Source organism: Crotalus tigris, unplaced genomic scaffold (assembly GCF_016545835.1).
Source record: "Crotalus tigris isolate CLP2741 ecotype Arizona unplaced genomic scaffold, ASM1654583v1 scf7180000024450.1299024, whole genome shotgun sequence".
Classification (NCBI taxonomy): Eukaryota; Metazoa; Chordata; class Lepidosauria; order Squamata; family Viperidae; genus Crotalus; species Crotalus tigris.
The window spans coordinates 905966-928941 of NW_024100619.1; the positions used below are offsets into that span (position 1 = coordinate 905966).

At 37.2% G+C, this 22976-nt stretch overlaps 1 protein-coding gene across 14 annotated transcripts in view; it reads right to left on the reverse strand.

Moving 5' to 3' along the window:
- The window catches only part of BRSK2 (BR serine/threonine kinase 2), a 255960-nt gene that overhangs the window by 212058 nt on the left and 20926 nt on the right, over positions 1-22976 (reverse strand). For all 14 annotated transcript variants that reach the window (XM_039332151.1, XM_039332150.1, XM_039332144.1 and 11 more), the window contains exon 2: positions 1089-1183. In XM_039332151.1, coding sequence (XP_039188085.1) covers positions 1089-1183 — 95 coding nt within the window. The remainder of the gene's footprint in view (positions 1-1088; positions 1184-22976) is intronic.

Here is a 22976-nt window from a genome sequence, read left to right on the forward strand (position 1 = left end):
TATTGAAGCCATCTTTTATCAAGAGTATGCTTAGACCTAGTCTGCCCCATTAAGTAGAGTAAGCTTGGAATGTCCTGGACCATATTAACCTGCAAGTATGAAAAATCAGTTTTGAATACTTCCCTTCATTAAAAACAAAACTAAAATATCTTTCTACCCCAAGCTGGACTATAGAGAGTAGCCCCAACAAGAAATAAAACTGCAATGTTTAATTTGTTAATCTATTGAGTGAACACCAAAACTTGCTCTAATCTGTGACAGATTTTTAAACAGACACCATAGTATTTATAGAAACAACAAATGGCAAGCACGCTTTAAAAGAGACACATTCTTTCACATTAAAAAAGATGCAAATGTTCTGTTATTAGTTGTTTTCTCATGCACACAGTTGCATCCACATGTAGAGCATGATTTTACTGATGAACACATGCTCTTATATTCAGCCTCCTTTCTTGTATGGAGGTTATGAATCATTCAACATGTCAACAAAATATTTCTTTTAGCAATAGCACTTAGCCCTTATACTTATATACCACTTCATAGAGCTTTATAGCACACTCTAAGCATTTTACAGAGTCAGCAAATTTCCCCCAAATGGGTCCTCATTTTAGTGACCGAGTATAGGCTGAGTCAACCTTGAGCCAGTGAGAATTGACCAACCAAGTCCCTCCCTGTGATGGGTGGAGGTGAGGGCTGAAATTTAAAACTAACTAGAGTGATCTAATCAGGTCTTGCCACAGTGAAAGTTTCCAGCTAATCAAACTCCTAATTTCAGGAGATCTCTAAAGCAAGGAAAAGGAATCTGCTCCTGCAATAAAGGATAACTTTATAACTAATATTTTCACAGTCAATCATTGTGGGATGATTGGATGTTATTTTTTGGTCTTAATCAAACCAGAGAAATACACTATCTTTTTTAAATTTCAGTTTCCTATCTCCTCTCTGTAGAGGCATTATTATGCAATGCACAGTGTTAGTACTGACAAGAATGTTTGTTAAATTTAATTAAAGATATTAATTTTGCAAAGAACAAAAATCACTGAGCTGACTACTTCTCTTTTTTTCCAGATTTCCCTTTGGAAAATTACCTTCATTAGCACCGATTCACTGAGCTTCTCCCTGTTGACAATTTTTATAGCGACCTTTTGACATGTTACACAATGAACTCCCAACTTCACAAGTCCTAGGGAAAAGAAAGAGAAAGAACATTGGTTAGATGCATATTCAGTTATACGACTGTTGAGAACTGCATCTTATTCGAATCTCTTTAATATGTACACACACACACACCACACACACACTTTTTATTGGCCCTTCTTCCTCACAGAATAATGGATACATTTAAAATTTGTCCTGCACAAACAAAAGTATTAAGTGCCACAACTTTTCCTACAATTTATGCAATTCAGTTTTCCCTAATCTACTAGATCAATCAGAATATTGCAGGAACATTTTATTAAACAACTAAAGCTTAATTATGTAGGGAGGATCAACTCATTCTTTATCTTGGTTTTCAAGAGCTCCAATTATCAACAAAATTGCATAATTATATCCATCATTGTAAGAAAGCCACTATCTTAGTATACTGTATTTATCTTTTTAAGCCTACAGACATCTTTCAAAAGACGAACCTAGCTTAATTCAGAGCACCTAGATGCAAAGGAGTTATTCAGAGACACAAAACACCAATCTACACCGCCATTTTTTTTCCTGAAGTATTCCTTTGAATCAGTGTTCTCTTAAGACATAGGATAAGTATTCAAATGGATTACTCCTCTGGATTACTGCAATGTGCTTTACATCAGAGTTCTGCAACCTTTCTGAGCTCGCGGCCTGGGGGGAGAGCAGCTTCCAAATTACTGTGTGTGTACGACGCAAAACGGGGCCATTCCCACTGGCGCAGTACTAGCAGCCGTTTTCGTGCATGTGGCATATGCTGCTGCCATGCACATGCACGAACAGCTGTGTGCCCCCACAGCGGCTAGTGACCCATTCGTGCATGCACAAATGGGGCATGTATGCCCCCCGTGCTAGTGTTCCTTTTTGCACCTATGAACATGCACAAACAGAGCCCTAGGCGCTAGCTTGAGTGGGGGGAATGCATGCCCACATGTGCATGTCCTAACCAGCCATTTCTGCGGCCCTGTACAAAACGCATCGGCATGAGTATGCCCATAGAATGACCCATATTACGCCACCTCTTCACAAGCTGCACTGGCTACTGGACCAAAGAGAGAAGCAACCTGGAATTAAGGAAAAATTTCCTGACAGTGAGGACAATTAACCAGTGGAACAGCTTGCCCTCAGAAATCATGGGCACTCCATCACTGGACATTTTTAAAAAGAGGCTAGACAGTCACTTGTCTGAGATGGTATAGGTTCTCCTGCTTGAGCAGGGGGGCTGGACTAGAAGACCTCCAAGGTCCCTTCCAGCTCTATTCTATTCTATTCTATTCTATTCTATTCTATTCTATTCTATTCTATTCTATTCTATTCTATTCTATTCTATTCCAGCAAGCAGAAAAGAAGTAAGGCTCATCTGCAGGAGGGACTCATGAGTGCTTTGAAATGCTGGCAATGAGTTAGGTGTTTTTTTTTAATGCTATTACTTGAAAGTCCATAAAGGCAACAACACTGAGTAACTCTGTTCATAACTGCATCTTCTCTACAAAGCTGTCACTATAGGAAGGCAATTTTTACTAGAACTGAATTAGCAAAGACAGCAAGTATCAATTGTGGGAAATTCTGGAACTCAAATTCTGGTAGCTGTGCACATGGTTCAGAACTTGACTCTTAGGACCAGTTTGTTTGTTTTTTATAAATCTTAAAGCAAGAACAAATCAAATGGGAGAATGAAAAAAAAAAAAAACCACTACCACTATCTGTCCTGAGGTAGTGTTTGCCTGCTCACTCATTCTGTCAAAATGGACACTGTTGAGGTCCCTTCTTTGAGACAATGCCATCTGATGGGATCCAGGAGAGATCATCCCTCTCCTCCATCACACAGAAAGACATTAAAACCTGCCTATTTCCTTGACTGTTGGGGCCAGGATGATGGGAATCCCTGTATGGAGGAAGGTAATAGATGATCTGTCAAGGGTTTGTCTTATCTTTAATTGAATTTCTTTCTTTATTTCTTCTTCCTCTTCTTCATTTCCTTCATAAATAAACTACCTAGAATTGCCCCAAATGTGCTTTTTCAAAAGGCAACTGGACTTTGTTTTTCCTTGAAGATGTTTCGCTCCTTGTTCAAGATGCTTTTTAGTTCTGAACTAAAACTTTAGTTCTGAACTTTAGTTCAGAACCCTAAAAGCTTCTTGGATGAGAAGTGAAATGTCTTCAAGGAATAACAAAATCCAGTTGCCTTTTGAAAAAGCACCTTTGGGACAACCATGGATGGATGCTTGAGAATCTCCACAAGCACCCAGAATTGCAATTGTTCAAGTTGGAGGGCGAGGGGGGTGGGTGGGCAGAGAGAGAGGATATACATTTCTTACAAAAATAAACAACCCCACACTGGATAATTTATTCTTGCGTTCATGTCAACTCAGCCCTTTTATCTTCCTCTTCCTGAAGACCTTTGTTTTCATTTCTCTGTTATGGAATGTATATCCTTAAGAATGCAGCTTAGTATTTCAGCTGTTTAGTGTCCTATTAGGGTGCATCAGTTTGAAGAAAGAACATGATAATCCCTTAACAGAATTGCTTAGGAGTGATTATTCAGACTCAAAGGGGTTTTGGCTCAGTGATGCAGCTCTGGTCTGTCAAACCCATTAACCATTATTGTTCAAGTCAATAATCATTACTTAGTTCTCAGTGTAAGAATTGTGTTGTTACTTTCCACAAACTTTCATTGTTCTCATTTCTGTAAAAGCAGCTATTCTGTAAAATCTTAAAATAGTTTGATATCATTACTTTGGAATATACAGTATATCAACTCTGAAATACCATACAGCTTCCTAATTCTATCAATATGCACTCTGATTTTAAAATTTATTTCTTAGCTCTCTAATAAAGCAGCAGGTTAGAGTTTCTTTTTAGAAACAAGTCAAGGATTAAATTTACTCTGTATTGAAACTGTTATTTTGCAATTCAGGAGTTGTTTTATTTTTATTTCACTCTAATGAAATAAAAACAAAATTATCAGATCAATTCACTTAAATGTTTATTTTGATGGAATCTTACTTCATAGTTCAATAAGAATAAAATTTCTAAATTGTTACTACTTTCTCAATTAGTACATCTTGCTATAGAATAAATTGATCAGCTGTCAGTTCTTCTGACTTCATTAACTCTATAAACTGAATTTCAAATCACCAACATTAAGAGCAGCATCATTCTGTTTTGAACACTCCCAATGTTATAATATTTGGATCAATGGTTTTCAAGCTCAGTAACTTTAAGGTGTGTGGACTCCCAGAATTCTTCAGCCAGCATTGTCCACATATCTTAGGTGGCTAAACTTGAAAAAGAGCGATTTAGACTGATTAACTCTTAACTTTTATCAAATTATACCTATAACTAAATTAACTTTTCTGATTAAAACTTAAATCTCTTTTCTTTGTTACTCCCCAAAAATGTTCTGACTTGATGATCAAGATGGCATTTTCTCCGGTCAGTTTCCACATACCGAAGAGCAAAGTTGCAGAAACATCTGCTGTGTGGGAGAGAAAATATCTACAGTATGTCTCCCCTGTGCCAACATTAGCCTAGTTGACAAATTTCCTTTGATCTCAAACACTGAGCTTCACTAGAAGCAGAGCTTATAATTTTAGGTCAGGAAAGAAAAGGAGGTGTGGGGTGGGTGGGGGAGGACAGAACGACAAAAGTGAAGCTAACATCATCTTTTCATTTTTAATGAAAATCTGATGAAAGCACTCTGGTCTTTTCTACCAAAAGAAATAAACCCCAAGATAGCAGAAAAGGAAAGATTGGCTCAAGAACAAAATAGCAGGTAGAAATATTCAGGAGATGCACCTGTTAATGGCACCCTGACAAATTCTATAGAAGGTAAATACGCCTACACATAGATACTTAAAAAGATATAGGGCATTATTGGGAGGGAGTACACTCTGGAAGTTAATAAACAGATCCTACATATTCATTTATGGAAAATATTCCTGCAAAATCAGCATACTTAAAGTATTCTGTTTGCTCTGTAAATGCATTGAAGAAGAGGCATAATCTTTCAGCAAGAAGGCTAGTGAGCTGTCTCCCATTCTGGAGGTAAATGCTGAAAGATAGACAGCATTTTGTAATATTGTAATGCATCACAATTTTTTTTCTTTTATTCCCAACAATAATATCAATTAATTCCCATAGTGTAGAGTTAATTAATTCCTATAGTGTAGAGTTAATTCCTATAGTGTAGGGTTTGTATGCGATAGTGTACATAGCATACAAACTCATGTCCCCCTTTTCACATTTTTTTGCATCACCTACACCAAGCCTCATGGGGAATTATTTAAAAAATGTATATATAAATGTAGCTTTGGCTACGTGGTAATCCAAAAACTCTGGAGCAGCTTCCTGACAGTCCTACATGAGTTGTTTGACAGTATGTATGTTTGTATAAATATAAATAAGAGATGGGGAAAGAAGTCTTCTATAGCTCATAAGTGTTGGAACATTTTCCAAGATTTGTATGGAAGATGTAATATATCTCTAGATCAGTAGTTCTCAACCCTTTTTCATTTCTTCAAGCCTTCGCAGACCCTTGTGATAACCTCTCACCCCGTTAGGGGTCTGCGGACCATAGGTTGAGAACCACTGATCTATGTTCATCACACTGAGAAAGACTGCCTACACAGAGTCTATTACACCATTCTCAAAGCACAAATATAAAGCTGCCAGATAATAGCACATAGTCATAGATGGTGAAATAAGTTTCCTGTCACTATCGGGAATGCTTTCAGAAAATATTCTCCAAATTTATGCTAACAAGGAATCGAATTTCCACACTTAATGACTTCAACTCTCTCATTGTATATGGATAATAATGTTTACTTACTTGCCTCCAAGGGACTCTACAAGGATTGATTAATTCTCATAAAATATTTTGAGAAGGAATATTAAATCTGATGTTAAAGTAAGCATTATTACCAACATTACAATGGAATTTAATATAGGGAAGAAAATTAAGGAATGGTAATAAGCTTTAACACTACTGTTTTGTCTGAACATTCAGCGGTACACCATATTTATTCTTTGGGTTAACTGTTATCCTTTTATAAATTTAAAGTCATTATAGCCATAGAAATCAAGAATTCCATTGTACATTAAAACCAATAGGATGAACTACTTTTGTCTTCTAATTAAGCCAATGTTTGTTTGCTTAAAGGAACTGTTAGCTCTAATTATTGTGTATAAGATTATAGCCTGTTATCAAGTGATGCCCAAAATATATGTTGTTGTTTTTAACTGTACACAAGAATAGATCAAATTTTTTTAATGGACTAATGAAAGTGTCCCACATTTTAATGAGGCAATTTTAACCACAGGCTCATCAATGCTAACATAACAGGCTGTTCTTGGGAATGTTTGTAATAATTATTCTTACGTTGAATATCAACTTTAATTACAGACTTATCTAACCAAGCATTTTGGTGTCTTACTGGAATTCTTACATACTCTGCCTAAGCTGAAAACAATAGATAGATAAAGCCAGAGGTAACAGGATCTTTCAGTTAATCCCCCTTCCTTTGCAGGCATAGGTACATATGTGCAAGCTCTCTTTACTGACCACCCTTCATCCCAGAAAATGCAAACACAAATCAAGCTGATTTTAGACTTAACAACTTGGTTAAAAGCAACCTGAAAGACTTCTTTCACTATCATGGAAGGACAAAAGAGGTAATTCTAAGATAAACTATTGCTGATTACTGAAACCAAGCCAATCCTTCACACTTGCTTACCAAAAAGCAATCTAGACAGGACAAAACAAAACCCAACAACAACAACAACACACTGGGAAGAAATGAACTATCGTGGCAATAGCATATGTAGTAGATCTGCTTTTGGAAAAAAACAAGCTCTGGTTGGGAGAGAGAGAAAATTATGCCCTCTCTATCAGAAGGGAAGAATCAAGACCACACATTAAGCTCTAGTTAAGCTGATTTATTGCTCACGTCTATACATAGGAATCAAGTCAGCTAACACTCAGCATTAAACTGGTGCTAGATAACAACTCCAGGCTAATTCCTCTCCAGGCTCTGCCTCTCCTTCCACCCTGTTTCCCTCAAACCTCATTGTTCTGATCACTTCTTCCGATGGTATGTAGTCTATATTTCAAGTTTCAACATTTTTGGGAAAGACTTTGTGCCAGCTGAATAAAGAGGCACTACAAAATGGTATGTGTGTTTCTGGGTGTATAACACTGATGGCATATATTTTCAAGTACTTCTTTAAGGGAAAAATGACTCTGAAAATGATGTGATAAATATCAGTGCAGCCTGTATTCTTGGTACATGCTATGGGTAGGAATTACTTCTTTCCAAAGGGGCAAGTCTTCACTATCCTTTGGAAGGCTAGAAGAAGCAGGGCCACCTTTGCCTTGAGTAAACAAGTCTTCCAAAACAGGGAGTATTCCCACAGAGAATGGCTGATTTTGAGTCCTCCTCCTAATGTATTTTGGGAGGGGGCTTTCACTAAATGCTTCTGAGTTCTCTAAGTGGGTAGACAGCATTTACCTGAGAAATGTGATATCTTAATACTTAGGATAACGACTGGCATCTTCTACTGCACATAGGAACTACAGTAACTCATGCAGCTGCTTACGGCAGTGTAACATGGCAATATTGAGACTGCTCAATAAACATACAAGCTGCTACATTTTCTGGAAACTGCAGTTTCTGACTGACCTTCAAGGGCAACCTTTTGAGGGAAAAACAGGACCTACACTTCTGCACATTCATAAAAGAAGAGGGTTCCATAAAAGTCCCTGAATATAAAAGGGCATAAAAAGGGATGAAAGGGATGAAAGATTCTGAGTTAGCACAAAACAATACATTTGATTTGGCTGCACTCTGGCAAGACTGTGAGGCTTTAGGTGTGTGGAGTGTCAAGATTTGGGACTTTAACATCTTTAGTTCTGGATGAAGTGGCACTACCCCAGATAGACCTAGTCTGCAACTTGGGGGGGGGTCTCCTCCTGCTCAAACAGCAGGTGGCAGTCGCGGCTAGGAGACCCTTTGCACAACTTTGCTTTACATGCCAGTTGCAGCCTTTCTGGATCAGGAGTCCCTGTGCTCAGTCACTCAAGCTCATGTCATCTCATGGCTTGACTACTGCAATGTGCTCTACATGGGGCTACCCTTGAAGAAAATTCGGAAGCTATAGCTAAATATATCTGATATACAAAAACAAGAGTAAGTTATAAGAAAAGCACATCATACATGTTAACTAACACATCATACATATTGACCAAGCACTGTAGGATATTGTTTTACTGAAGTTATTGTTATTGCCACAATGCAAATTGGAGGAAACTATATTTTTTATTCACACTAGACCAGTTGTAGCCTCTGAGACAAAAATTGCACAATTCTTATCAGAAGTGAGTTCCACGATTAAGTCCAGTCTACCCACCTTAATCACTACAGAATGGAAGAATCAAAGTCTATCTTTTTCAAGCCTCATTAATCCATCCTCTCGGGTAGAAGAGAGGTGATAGGAGACACAGAGAACCCCCTGACTGTCTTTCTTTGGTGAGCTATCTTTGAGAAACATGCAAGTGTAATTAGGTCACATCTGTATAACAAGCCCTGCTGTGCTGCCTTGGTCTAGTGATCAACTGAAAAGGATTGATGCAGTGCAAAAGAAAAAAAAATCATGGGAGAAAGGACACACCAGGGAGATTACACCTCTCTCTTTATTTTAATTGATGTCTCAGTCCTGTTCACTTGCTCTGTACTAATTTACATCCCCTCCTTTACCTACTCCCACGTCTGCCTTTGAGGGTTTTTTTTTTCAAGCAGCAGAACCAAGGTAACGTTGTTCTTTGAGTAGGGATTTCCTTTAGCACATTCCTGTAGCACATGTTTTGTACTTTACACTTAGTGACACTGATACAATCATGAGGATTCATTCTTCATTAGCCTTATTTTGATTAGAAGAATCTGAACAGCTGAAACTGTGCTTGATCCCAAAGCTTTATGACCCTCCTTTATGTAGTGTTCTAACAGAAATGTGGATCAAAGTAATGACAACCAATCTCAGAATTAGTCAGTGGGAAAGATTTTTCTTTTCTACCTACCTACCTACCTACCTACCTACCTACCTACCTACCTACCTACCTACCTCTATTCTCTCTCTCTCTCTCTCTCTCTCTCTCTCTCTCTCTCTCTCTCTCTCTCTCTGTGTGTGTGTGTGTGTGTGTGTGTATCTCAGACCAGACTCTTACATTATTATATTTAGCTTACAGAAATGCAAGGTCTTGAAAAATATTTGAGGAACAACAAAAGATTAACACAGAGTACCTAGATGTTAACAGAACAACAGAGTTGGAAGGGTTCTCAGAGGAGGAGACTCTAAAGCAGACATATCAAACTTGTGACGTCATGTGACATCGCGCAATGTATCAGAGCTTTTTTGCCATTGCCGGCAATGGGGTGGCCGTGGTTTCCCGATGATGCGTCCGGCCCACGGGCCGGCAGTTTGACACCCCTGCTCTAAAGCAGTTCAGACCAATGGCTGTCCAATCTCTTCTTTAAAATCTCTAGATTCTGGAGGCAAGCCGTTCCACTGATTAGCTGTTCTCCATGTCAGGAAAGTTCTCCTTAGTTCTAGGTTGGTTCTCTTCTTAATAAGTTAACTTCTGTTACTTATTGACTGAGACCAGACATAAAGAATGTGGTCTTACTTTTTCTTTCATTGCATAGGTTCTTACCTATTTCCAGGTGTATTAAAAAGCTGGTTTTAGCATTTTTACTCAGATAACTATATCTCCATCCTCTTTGACTAAAGACCTTCCTTAAGATTTCTTAGCTTTTAATATAAACAGCATCTCAAATAGGCCTTTGCAGCTTTTTGCAGTTGGCTTTAGAATGTTCTTCTTAAAAAAGTTTGCCTAGTTTCTACAGTGAATTATTTTCAGTACTGAGTAAAAAAATTTAAAAAGAACCCCCCCACACACAGATTAAATAGACTTTCTATTTCAAGTAGCTTTTTTCCCCTCAGGGTATCAGTAGTTTGCCGTTTTATAGTTTCTTATTATTAGGTAATCTTTTCATGTATTGTCAAGTATTCAAATAGCTCAATTGTGAACTTGAAAAACAAATTATAAATACTCCAAAAATAATGAAGTAACTAAATGGTAGCCAGCAGTCTTTGGACATGTGTAAATAAATAACCACTACAATATTTGAGAACACAAAGGAAACAGAATAGGGAGGAAAAAAGGAAAAAGCAAGTCTACTTAGAGGGAAGAATTTAATTATTTCCTACATATTGCTTTAATTTACATAACTAGTGTAATTCAATTATTTATTTATTATATGCTTTGTCTGCTTAAAATGTTCTGGGTAGACTGTAAAATGTTTCAAACAGCCAAACAACAAAGCCAATAAAGCAGCAAAATACATCCATAAACAGCACTGGAGAAAAATGCAAAAAGAAAAATATACGAAGGGCATTACCTACTTTGAGTGGCACGATGGCTCAACGATCAAAGCACTCAGCTTGTCAGCTGGAAAGCCGGCAGCCCAGGTTTGAGACCCAAGCGTCACGCAATGGGGTGAACTCACGTGCTCACCCTATCTCCTGCCAACCTAGCAGTTCGAAAGCGTTCAAATGTGAGTAGATAAATAGATACCACTTCAAGGTACTTATGGTCACAGTGCTCCATAATGTCATGCTGGCCACATGACTGCGGAAATGTCTTTGGACAGCTCAATGGCCTTGAAACAGAGATGACTAGTAGAGTAAAATCTGCTGGGACTGGTTTACTCTTTACTACCTACCGTATTTTCCGGTGTATAAGGCGACTCAGCGTATAAGACGACCCCTGACTTTGGCGCCGATTTCCATGCCTAGAAAGTCGTCTTATACGCCGGAACCTACCGTAATTTCCGATGTATAAGACAACTCAGCATATAAGACGACCCCCGACTTCGGCGCCGATTTCCACGCTTTAGAAAGTCGTATTATACTCTGGAAAATACAGTACTTTACTATGGACATTTAAAATAAAAGATAAATACAACAATGCTTAATAAGAAATATATCTCACTAAGGACATTCTAGATGCCCACAACTGAAAAGGCATGGCATTGGCCTGCTTTTCTTTCCCCATTGAATCTGCCTATCTGGTAATATCTGCAGAATGGGCAATTTCATGGTAAGAATTACCCAGAATGGGTAATTTCATAGTAAGTGATGTAGCTTTTCCATCAAGCCTCTGCTCTCTGTAACTATGTCTGTTGGACATTCAAACTGCTTTGACTCTGATATCTTTTAAATGGGTCTTGAAGACTGGCATTTCCCCCAGGTGCTAGGCTTAGAAAACATATGCTACTCTGGGAAGTTTATTAATATGTTTGATATGTTAGCCTCTGAGTTATCACTTTTTGTTTATATTGGACTGTGTTTATCTAGTAGTACATCATCCATTCTTTAAAATAGTGAATTATTTATTGTTATTTTATAAGTCAACAATTGTATCTGAGAACAACTACATTCAGATAAATTTAGAATAGAATAGAGCTGGAACGGACCTTGGAGGTTTTCTAGTCCAGCCCCCTGCTCAAGCAGGAGAACCTATATCAGACACGTGACTGTCTAGTCTCTTCTTAAAAACCTCCAGTGATGAAGCACCCACAATTTCTGGAGGCAAGCTGTTCCACTAGTTAATTGTCCTCACTGTTAGGAAGTTTCTCTTTAGTTCCAGGTTGCTTCTCTCTTTGGTCAGTTTCCAACCATTGTTTCTTGTCTTGCCCTCTGGTGCTTTGGAGAATAATTTGATACCCTCTTCTTTGTGGCAGCCCCTCAAATATTGGAATACTGCTATCATGTGACCCCTGTTTCTTCTTTTCTTTAGGCTTGCCAAAACCAAGTCCTGTAGCCATTCTTCATATGTTTTAGTCTCCAGCCTTTGGTCATTTTAGTTGCTCTTCTTTGAGCTTTTTCCAAATTCTCAACATCTTTTTTGTAGTAGGGTGACCAAAATTGGTTGCAGTATTCCACGTGTGGTCTTACTAGGGTTTTATTAAAAAGAGTACTAATACTTTGTGTGATCTTGATTCTATGCCTCTGTTTATACAACCCAGGATTGTATTAGCTTTTTTGGCTGCTGCTGCACACTGCTGGCTCATAGTCAAGTGATTGTTCACTAGGACTCCAAGGTCCCTCTCATAGTTATTGTTTTTGAGCTTGGTCTTGCCTAATCTGTACTTATACCACTGATATTTCCTGCCTAAATGTAAAACTTAGCTTTTCTCCACATTAACATTCATTTTATTGGATAGGGCCCATTGTTCAAGTCTGTCAAGATCTTTTTGGATCCTGAACTTATCTCCTGGGGTGTTGGCTATTCCTGCCAATTTAGTGTCATCTGCAAATTTGATGAGTTCCTCTTCTATTCCCTTATCTAATATTTCTTTTAAAGATTATGAAATAAATCCCCCTTAAAATGGATTTGAAAGATAAACAACATAAAAATATTGGGGCTCCATAACAATGAGTTGTAATTTCATTTGCTGTTATATCTAACAAAGACACTTTTTCCCCTTCTTCAACAAGAGGTCCTGAAAAGTCACCACTATTTTGAATAGCAATTTCTCTGTTGTTAAATGAGAATATTAGTATATTGGGTTCACCTAAGGCAACCTTGGCCATTTTAAGATGAATGGATTTCAATTCCCAGCATACCCCCACCAGCAAGAAAATTGAAATGGGTGCAGCTCTGTATATATAGTTCCTATTCTCCATTTTCTCCAACCTTAATATGATGAATGGAAGATCTGAAGGATACTTCTGTTTGATACCAGTGGAACTCTTAGGCAGAAGGCGCCCTGGTGAATCAAGACAGAAGAGTCTTTTCCTTCTGAATAAATGCAAGCAGAATTACAATCATGACATTCAACATGCAAAACTAGAATGGCAAAGGTTCAAGCAAAGCCATAGGCAGGGGAAAGCTGAAATTTTAAGCTCAGTCGTAACCCTTGAACAGCACTTAAAATTCCCCAGTATTCTGAACATGTCAAATTTCATGCCTCTAATTCATTTTATTTAATATATAATTGGATTCGCTGGCTAAAAGCCAGCATGCTGTGATGATTAAGGTGCAAGCTTAGGAGTGGAGAGGCTCAGATGCTAGTCTACCTTTAGGCATAGAAAAACTAACTGGATGACCTTGAATCTCAACCAAAATCAACATCAGGGTATAAGACAAGCCATCTGAAAATGAAAACTCTTTGTAGCAACATGTATTGCTGTAAGAATTGGGCAAGCTCAGGGCAAAACAACCCAATTCTGCAACCAAGTATGACAAATGCTCAGAAACAAAATACCTTAAATTCTCTTGCCACTCTATTAAATCTGATTGTTCAATCATAGTGCAAGAACTCAGTACTATACAGTCTAGTCCAGGGGTAGGCAACCTTGGCTCTTTTATGACTCGTGGACTTCAACTCCCAGAATCCCTGAGCCAGCCATGCTGAGGGGAAAGGGAGAGGTTTTCAAGTTGAGCCATGCTGGCTCAGGAATTCTGGGAGTTGAAGTCCACAAGTCATAAAAGAGCCAAGGTTGCCTACCCCTGGTCTAGCCATAAAAGAACATCTGTCCAGCCTTAGCTGATTTTTAAAAAATGGTTTATGGTTGGACAGGGATAAGCAGAAAACCATAGAGCTGAGGACTACACTTGGAAGGGAAAACAAAAACAAAACAAAACAAAAAAACAAAACAAAACACAGGAAGAAAGCAGCAGTAAGTGACTTCTTAACTGTCACCACCAAAGCTACATGGAGTGTAGCTGGAATCATCAGGAAATTTTGATTTAAAAGAGTCCTTTCCTACCTTTACAGAATTAGCAAATAAGTAGAGAACATAATAATATAATGTATACAGTTTTTTGTGTGTTTAAAAAAACAGTTTTATAACTCTTCTGTGTCAGTTATTTCTCAAGTATAGGAAGATTAATGTCATTAGAGGAAAAGTTTTATCTAGATTCTTTTTGAGAACAAGCGTCCAGTTAATATCAGTTCACTCAGAGCCGATAGGGTGCCCTCCTGACCCTCTTAATCCTGTAGAGCACTAACAGAGTTTCCACCAGCTGCTGGGTTTTCAAAATTCACCCAAGGGAGACATCGGGGTCATTGTGCCTATACCTGAACAAAATACAAAATGATATAGTAAAGCTATAGCTTTGGATTCCAACATTGCGGATGTTCGAAGATACAGCATTCAACTGATACATAACCAATGCAGCTCACAGAATTTAGCACAGCAACAGTCTGTGCTAAAGGAAGATGGATTAACCACTGAGCAGCTTAAGAGACTTGTTTGAGCCTTTAAGCAGGGGGGAAGAAGGATTAAATTATAATAATAGCCTTAGGTTGGAAGGCCTTCTGAAATTTCACGGATATTTAGAGTAACCTCTGAAATTTAGACCTTTGGCCTAATAGAAATTGAGATTGTTGCAGGAACTGGAAAAAAATGTACATTGCAATGGGTGAATGTTCTTTTTTCGTTTTCTGGCATGAAACTCCTTTTTAAGTATTTGTGCTACCATTTATCTGCCTATGATTCTGTCATCTCTCCATGAGAGGTCAGCACTGCATTATGTTTTGTATGATATAGTATTGTTCTTTAATTTGCATACTTAATAGTGCATCTCTACCTCTTTCAGCTAGTTTGGGGCAGTAGTTGTGCCTGAGGTGAAAAAGTAAAACTTCCAAGGAATTTGTAGGTCAGATCACTCCAAAATTACTGAAGTAGCAAAATGTGTTCCTATGAGAAGAATAGAAGATGAGGAAGAAGACATTCTGTTGCTGGATTTTTCTTTGGAAAAGAAAAGCCTGCCCTATTGGACAGCTTACAGCGGGTGGCCCTTACCACACCAATTTTTTTAGGGCACTGAAAACTTGTTTTTTTAATTAATTTAAAAGAGTTATACTGTATTGGCACCCTTATTAAAACCACATTTCTATATGGTTTACAACAGTTTTCCCTTGGGCAATGGGTCAAGAGTTTAGGTAAACTCAATCTCAGAAGGATTATTTATGTAGACACCTGAGCTATCTTAGGCATGGTATATTTTTAATTTTGGTTCTAGCGATTCTGTTCTTTTTAATGTGATGTTAGTCACTCAAGAGTTACATGTTGAGTGAGCAGACTTGCAAATTGAATTAATTAATTAATTAATTAATATGGAAGCTAGGTTTGAAGCAATTCTTTTCCTTCAGACAAATTCCACGAGAAGCTGGAATTCAGATGTGGGTGTCAAACTTCACACTAGAGTCATGGGCTACCTGAAGGTCTTGGATGATCAGAAAGCATTTTGGTTTTATTTATTAATTTATTTCAAGGCAGGGTAAGGATGGGGTCAAATAGACCTTTGGAGTAATAGTTGGAGAGCAACCATGAGAACAGAGAAGGCACACCTCCAAAAGCCCACATGATGGCAACGTTTAACTGAAAAAAACCAGGTCATGCTTGGACCTTATGAGACATGATGGCACAGTGGTTAGAATGCAGTATTGCAGGCTAATCCAGGAGTTCGACCCTCATGGTTGACTCAGCCTTCCATCCTTCTGAGGTGGGCAAAATAAGAATCCAGATTGTTGGGTGGGCAATATGCTGACTCTGTAAACCACTTAGAGAGAGCTGTAAAGCACTATGAAGTGGTATATAAATCTAAGTGCTATTACTAATGCTGTTATAGGATTGGCACAGACAATTCGAGAAAGATTGATAATAGATAACTATTTTGGCTTTTCAGATTTATGTAATCAATAGTTAAGTGAGAAATGATCAATCTATAATTACATTCTCCTCTATTGGAGAGGATATCCTGCCTGTGAAAGTGGGGCAAGCTGACCAAAAGAAATAAGGCTGCTTAAGAAAGAAACTAAGGTATCCAGAAGACATTCTATCCCCAGCAGTAGCAGCCACAGCCCAGTTCCAGCATATAATCTGACTGACAGCCAAGAAATGCCAGTCTTGACTCTAATTCGGTACATTACCTAGGAAACAGAAGTATCATCAATTGGCTTGGTCAGTAGCTAAAAACCTAAATTCACCAGAAGAAGGACGAAAAATTATCAAGACATATTACGCAAAGCCTACCTTCTCTGGAAAAGGCTCTAATGTTGGAAAAGATGGAAAGAAAAAGAAGAGGTTGACCAGAAGCAAGATAGATAACCCATTTACAGAGATTGGAAGCCTGGAAGATCAGGTTAGAGATAGATTATCATGGGGAAAAAACTTATATATGTTGTCATTAAGAGTCAAAAATGACCTTGATGAGACATAATCCAATCACCAGCTTTAGGCAATCCAAGCCAAGGTTTGGCATACTTGCTTAACAGTATGCTTTTTGCCCACCAATCAGTTCCAATTGTTTCCTATATAGGCAGAATAGCCAAAATGTGTAAGATTTGTCCTGACAGAACACCAAATGTTTATCCCGTTTCAAGTTTTGTTCTGTTGAAACACATTTTACCTCAGAACATTATGACAAAACACCGGGTCAGACCATTCTCAGCTCATGATAGAGTTTCTGTTTTGTGCATGTCTTGATACAACAAAAGAGGCAGTTTGGTGTAGCAATTAGGTGCTGACCTAGGAAGCAGAAGATCATGAGCTCTAGTCCCATCTTAGGCATGAAAGCCAACTGGGTGATTTTGAGCCAGTCACTTTCTCATCAGCCCAACTCATCTCACAGGGTTGTTATTGTGGGGAAAATAGGAGGAGGAAGGGGGCAAATATGGTATGTATGTTTGCCCCCTTGAGTTACTTATAAAATAGAAAAGGAGGGATAAAAATCTAATAAATAAGTAAAAGTAAACTCTCTAAGTCATAACTCCTCAGGTGAAAAGCAAGCAAGGAGATTAGTCAAATCCTTCACTTTCTCCATCATTTTTCACTTACTTGTTCTTTTCTCTTCCCACTCATTTTCTATTAGCAAAGTGAGGGCCAAATGAGAAAAATACACAAATAGCATCCTATTTCTGCATTCTATGGGGAGGAGGGGGGAGGAGGGCGGAATCCCCATCACAGCAAGAGCAACCATTAGCTGTGATTGTAAAAAATGAGCAGCTGAATCTGTAACATGGTGTGAAAGCAAGAAAGCTCATTTTTCCCTGTGCAATAGTTGCAGTGGACAGGCACACAGTGCTTGCTCCAAGAACAAGGCCACCAATGTCACTAACTGGATCCTTCTCTCCGTAAGAGAGTGAAACATATTTATTGTGATCACAACAATAAAAATCAAAGTCCCCAATCACATTGTACTGTACGTGTGCTGTTCATTATTTATTCCTTTCCTTTAACCCCTCCAAAAAAACAGAAGCGGGAGCAGGATCCATAAAATGCAATAATATTTCTCACGCATTTCATTTCATTTGGCTCTAAGAAAACGCAAACCTCTCAGTAATCTGACAACCTCACATTTTCATTTTGCCCCAATCTGTTTTTGCTTCTTTTCCTGGTTTTCAGTCCTCTAGTTACTTATCTCTCTGGGCATTTGTTTTATCTTTTATTTGCAATTGACCTCTGTTTACCCCTTCAATTACAACATTATCTCAGCTTGATTAACTTGCTAGAAAGGATATAATCCTACAAAACATTCAAGTCTTGCTTTTCTCCCTGAGGAATGTGTCTGTAGAGGGGGACACTCTGCAGAGACAGAGGTTGTAAGCTTGACTTGCTCTGCAAAACCCAGCAGCTGTGAAATTTCAACTCACATTTCTGCAGAGAAGTTCCCATATTTCCCCCATTATAGGATACCTGCAGTAGCAAAATTTTTTCCCCAAAATTGTATCATTGCATTTAGGTTCAATTCCAAATAATTTTGTAGCTGAACAGAACTGAGAATCTGAACTGTACTTACTAAATCAAGATGGAAAAGAGAAAAGAAAGGGAGGGAGGAACCTAAGGATCAGGCTAATTAGACTATTATTATTTTAATGGACAGGTAAAAAAATGCACATAAAATGCTTCCAATGCATAGTTTTTGAAGGGAAAATATAGCCTATATTATAATTATTTAGATCACAAAATTTCTAACAGCATTTATAGCTGCTAGTTAATAAAGTTCTCTTATTTGGACCCATCCAAAAGATTCAAAATCAGGGGCAAATTTAGTACATATTTAAGGTGAGCAAAGGCCCTCCTCCTTCCCAATTTTTAAAATGCTACATTTTATAAAGAGGGAATGAATCACTTCTACAGAGGAAATGCTGCAAATGAAATTAAAAGGAATGGCCAATGCAAGGGGGCCATTGAATTTAATCCCTGCTCTGTCTTCCCTTCTGAAAAACAGAAGTGCCAAGACTAACATTTGCACACATATGTGCTTAAAACAATGCTTCTGATATTCAATTACACAACTCTGAAGTCATCAAGGAACTGGCAAATTGGAGCTTTCGGCTACTCAACAACCACAAAAAATTCATCTCTGAGCATTCCCAGCATGCAGGCAGTACTTTTAGATAGGCTATTAGGAAGGACCATGAAAAGCTCAGGAACAGTGAACCTTGTGTGGCTCATTCCTATTGTATTTTCTACAATAAAGAGGATGGTACAGGTTCCCCTGTATGGAAAGTGTATGAATATGATCCAATATTCCCATTATTAGAAAGGCATTTTTTTGGGAACAAGCCATGATTGGGAGGGTCATACATCTTGCTAAGTCAAAATATAGTTTGTTGAATTTTGTATGATGTATGAACCAGACAGAGCATTTACAAACCAAGATTTATGGCTTAGCACAATATATGAACCCAACTGAAACCTACTCAAGAAATCATGAATTTAAAAATGCAATTCAGACTCATGTGTGAATTTATTTTAAGCCTGTCTTGCTGACTCCACATTTGGAATTCCATTTGGAATATAAGGAAAAACAGAGTATGCAAGTCTAAAATCTGCTTATTAGAACTGTACCATATTCTGTCTCTGATTAAATAGCAGAAAAGCTAGCGCTAGGATGAATCCAGAAAAAAGGATGTATCACAATGTGATTTAAAACTTTTGGTAATGCAGCCATAAACAAATGAACCTGGACATATTTATAATGTTTATAATGTTCAATTATGAAACTAATAACTGTATAACCCCCCTCCCAGGGGACCATTATTTGGATCATATGCTAGAACAATTTCTGCAATTAACATGTGCTGCAGTAAATAAAAAATTACAGTTTAAGTTAATATTTCTTCTGGATTTATACTACCAATTATTCAGATCCCATATATTAATTTTCCTCCATGAACAAAAGTAAAATATATAATGTTTGACAGTGTCAAATTGGTGAAAAATTATTTTTCTAAATTGGGAGTTTTAATAACCTTTAAACAAAGAGAAAGAAAACTGATCTGTGGAGGCAACATTTGTGAGCCAAGGAAGAATTTCTGAAATTATATATGTACTATATATATGTCCTATAGCAGTGGTTCTCAACCTGTGGGTCGGGACCCCATTTGGGGTCGAATGACCATTTCATGGGGGTCGCCAAACCACGCTGTCCGCCATTTTTTTCCCTTTTCCCTAGCTGCCCTACTCCCTCTTATTGGTGGCCACACCCACTTGGGGGTCACCACAACATGGGAAACTGTATTATGGGGTCACGGCATTAGAAAGGTTGAGAACCACTGTCCTATAGACATAAGAGCCATGGTGGCACAGTGGTTAGAATGCAGCATTGAAGACTACTTCTGCCAATTACCAGTAGTTCGAGTCTCACCAGCTCAAGGTTGACTCAGCCTTCCATCCTTCGGAAATCGGTAAAACGAGGACCCAAATTGTTGGGGACAATATGCTGACTCTGTAAATCACTTAGAGAGGGCTGTAAAGCATTGTGAAGCAGTATATAAGTCTAAGTGTTCTTGCTATTGCTCTCTGCAAATTGAGAACTATTAAGAACTTGTCTCCTAGATTTGTGAGTGCTCCATCACTGGAGCTTTTCAAGAAAAGATTAGACAACCATTTGTCCAAAATAATATGAAGACTCCTGCCTTAGACAGGGGCTTGGACTAAAGGATCTGCAAAGTTTCTTCCAAGCCTATGATTTCACAATAAAGTGGTTAAATTCATTATTTACTAGAGCAGGGCAAAATAAATAACAATTTTAAAAGATAATACCTTAGATTCTAGGTGCTGGGCAGGTGCAATCTAGTTTTGTGATACATCTTGGTTGGATAGTTTAACTATTTTACTTAATACCTATTTTACTTAATACCATCCAGTCACACTGATGTGAGTTATGCACCTCCCCTTTGTTAATCTTTAATATTAGAATATAATAACATAATTACACTGTCTTTGTTTCTTGAGACCTATCATGGTAAAAGGTTACCCATGAATTAAGGAATTCCTGATGAGTACACAAACATACCATGTAATTTTCTTTGCAACAGAACAATAGGGGGTTTCCATTGTTTATTTATTTTTATTTGTTTCAAAATAATTTTTAGAGAAGATATATTTAAAATCCTTTTGAAGTGTATTTTGATTTATTTAATATACAGTTTTTAAGAAAACAAGTTCTTAGAGCTGTTTTACCTTGCATTCAGCAGAAAAAAAAATGTCATGCTCCTAAAATGAAGTGTATATAATTGCCACAACTACTCACAGGTCCTGAGAATCTTCCAGGAAAATATTCTCCATATACAGTGATTTTTACAAGGGGGGCAAATGTAAATTATTTTAACACAATTAAATCCCCACAGCTCATATCTATTTGTCAGTAAAAAAAGAGAATGAAATCAACTTTTTATCCCTCTTGTAAATGAACAACATATAAGGAGCTTCTATAATCTGTTAGAGTGAAGGGTATTAGAAAGAATACTCTGTAGATCACTTGAAACTGTGTCTGTCAATATTTCATGGGGTGGGCTCCCAATATTTCATGGGGTGGGCTCTTGCTGCTGTTACAATATAAATTACAATATTCAAAGCCCTGTCTTTCCATTCCTTAGCACAATCCTGTAAAATAGGTAAGGTCAATATCATTAATGGCATATTAAATTCAGTTATGTTTGCATCAAAGCCTTCAAACTCATGCCAATTCTCATATAGTCTCTTCTCCTTGGTCAAGCAATAGCTTTCTAAAATCTTAACCAAAGGTCTCTCTTTCATTGCCTACCAAGATTCTAGTCGGGAGTTAAACAGAGGGATTGTAAATCAATTCACTTAACAGTCAAAACCAGACAGGCAAGAATGTAAGAGTTGTTAAACCCAGTCAAAACAATTAAGAGATCACAGGAAGCAAGCAAGTAATCTTTAGTAGCAAGGGAAAAGTACTAACAAAAATTATTTCTGCAGCCTTAAATAATAGCAATAGCAATAGCAGTTATATGCAGCATTCTTTAGGCAACCTCAGCATAAAGCCTCCAACCACCAGGTCCTCATTTTATAAACTTTGAAAGGATGAAAGGCTGAATCAACCTTGAGCCCATCAAGACCAAACTATTGCAGTTAGCCTGCAGTACTGCACTTTAACCATTGCAATAGTAGAACTCTTTTTTTTTTAAAAAAAAAAAATCTGATTTATTTTCTCTAAGGCGACATGCAAAACTCCTAAAACTAAAATAGAAAAATATGCAACAGACTTCATTCAACATTTTCAGTGTAAGTTAAAGGAATATATCTGTTTCTAAGAGTCAGTTTAGCATGGTAAATATATAGCATTCAATCAGCACTTAAAAGATTATCTAGAATTACTTTCGCCCACAATGAATTTCTGACATTGAAGGACTACATTTTTAGAGTTGAAAACACTTCACTTTCACTGTATTTTATGAGACTGAGCTCTTTATGTTACATTAATATTGTTGTCAGTGTGGCTAAGAGAAATTTGGCTTTCTTATATCTATACATTGAAACCGAGTTTCAAGCTAATCTACAGCCTTTTCCATTGCTATACCAATTGCCGAACTAAATTTTCTTTTTTTATTAGTATATTTTATTTATTTTTTTGAATAACAGTCTTAAGTGCTTAGTAAACAACGTGTTTTCTGGGTTCATATATTTAACAACAGTGAATAGTAGTTAATTTCTATACTTTCATAATCAACATATTAACTAGAAATACTTTAGAGAGTTGTTTTCAGAACTCTTATTTAAGCTTAGTTTCCCCTCAGTAATAAAAAAAATCTTATCAGTTATAGTTTTCTCAAAATTGATTACATTTAAATATCCAAAATATTTCATACATTTAAATCATCCCAATATTTTTACATTTTCCATATCATAAAAAAGAAAGAAAAAAGACTATACTACTTATAAATCACATTTCTCTTATTGTAAAAACCCTTCATTTCCAAGATTTAACTATTCTTTTAGCTATATTTAGATAAATGTTTGATCATATGGTATTCCATCTGGTATGTCAAGTCATCTCTCTTAAATCTGGTTCTCGCCTGTTCTTATTTAAGCTTAGGTTCTCTTCAGTATTCAGAACATTTCTTATCAATTATAATTTTCTCCAAGTTGATTACAATTGAATATCGAAAACATTTCATTCATTTAAATCATCTCATTATTTTTATATTTCCCTATCATAAAGCAATATTATACTACTTATAAATCACATTTACTATAGAACCCATTCGTATCCAAAATTTAACCATATTCTTTTAACCATATTCAAACAAGTGTTAAGTCATGTAGTACTCCATCTGATAAGTCAAATCATCTCTCTTGAGTCTAGCTCTCGCCATCTTCTCTTGCCTAGAGCTTTCCAAGTCAGTGTATTCAGCTTACCATGTAATTCTTCCTGTATTTTTATAGGTGTTGTTAAGAATGGGAAAGACAAATTG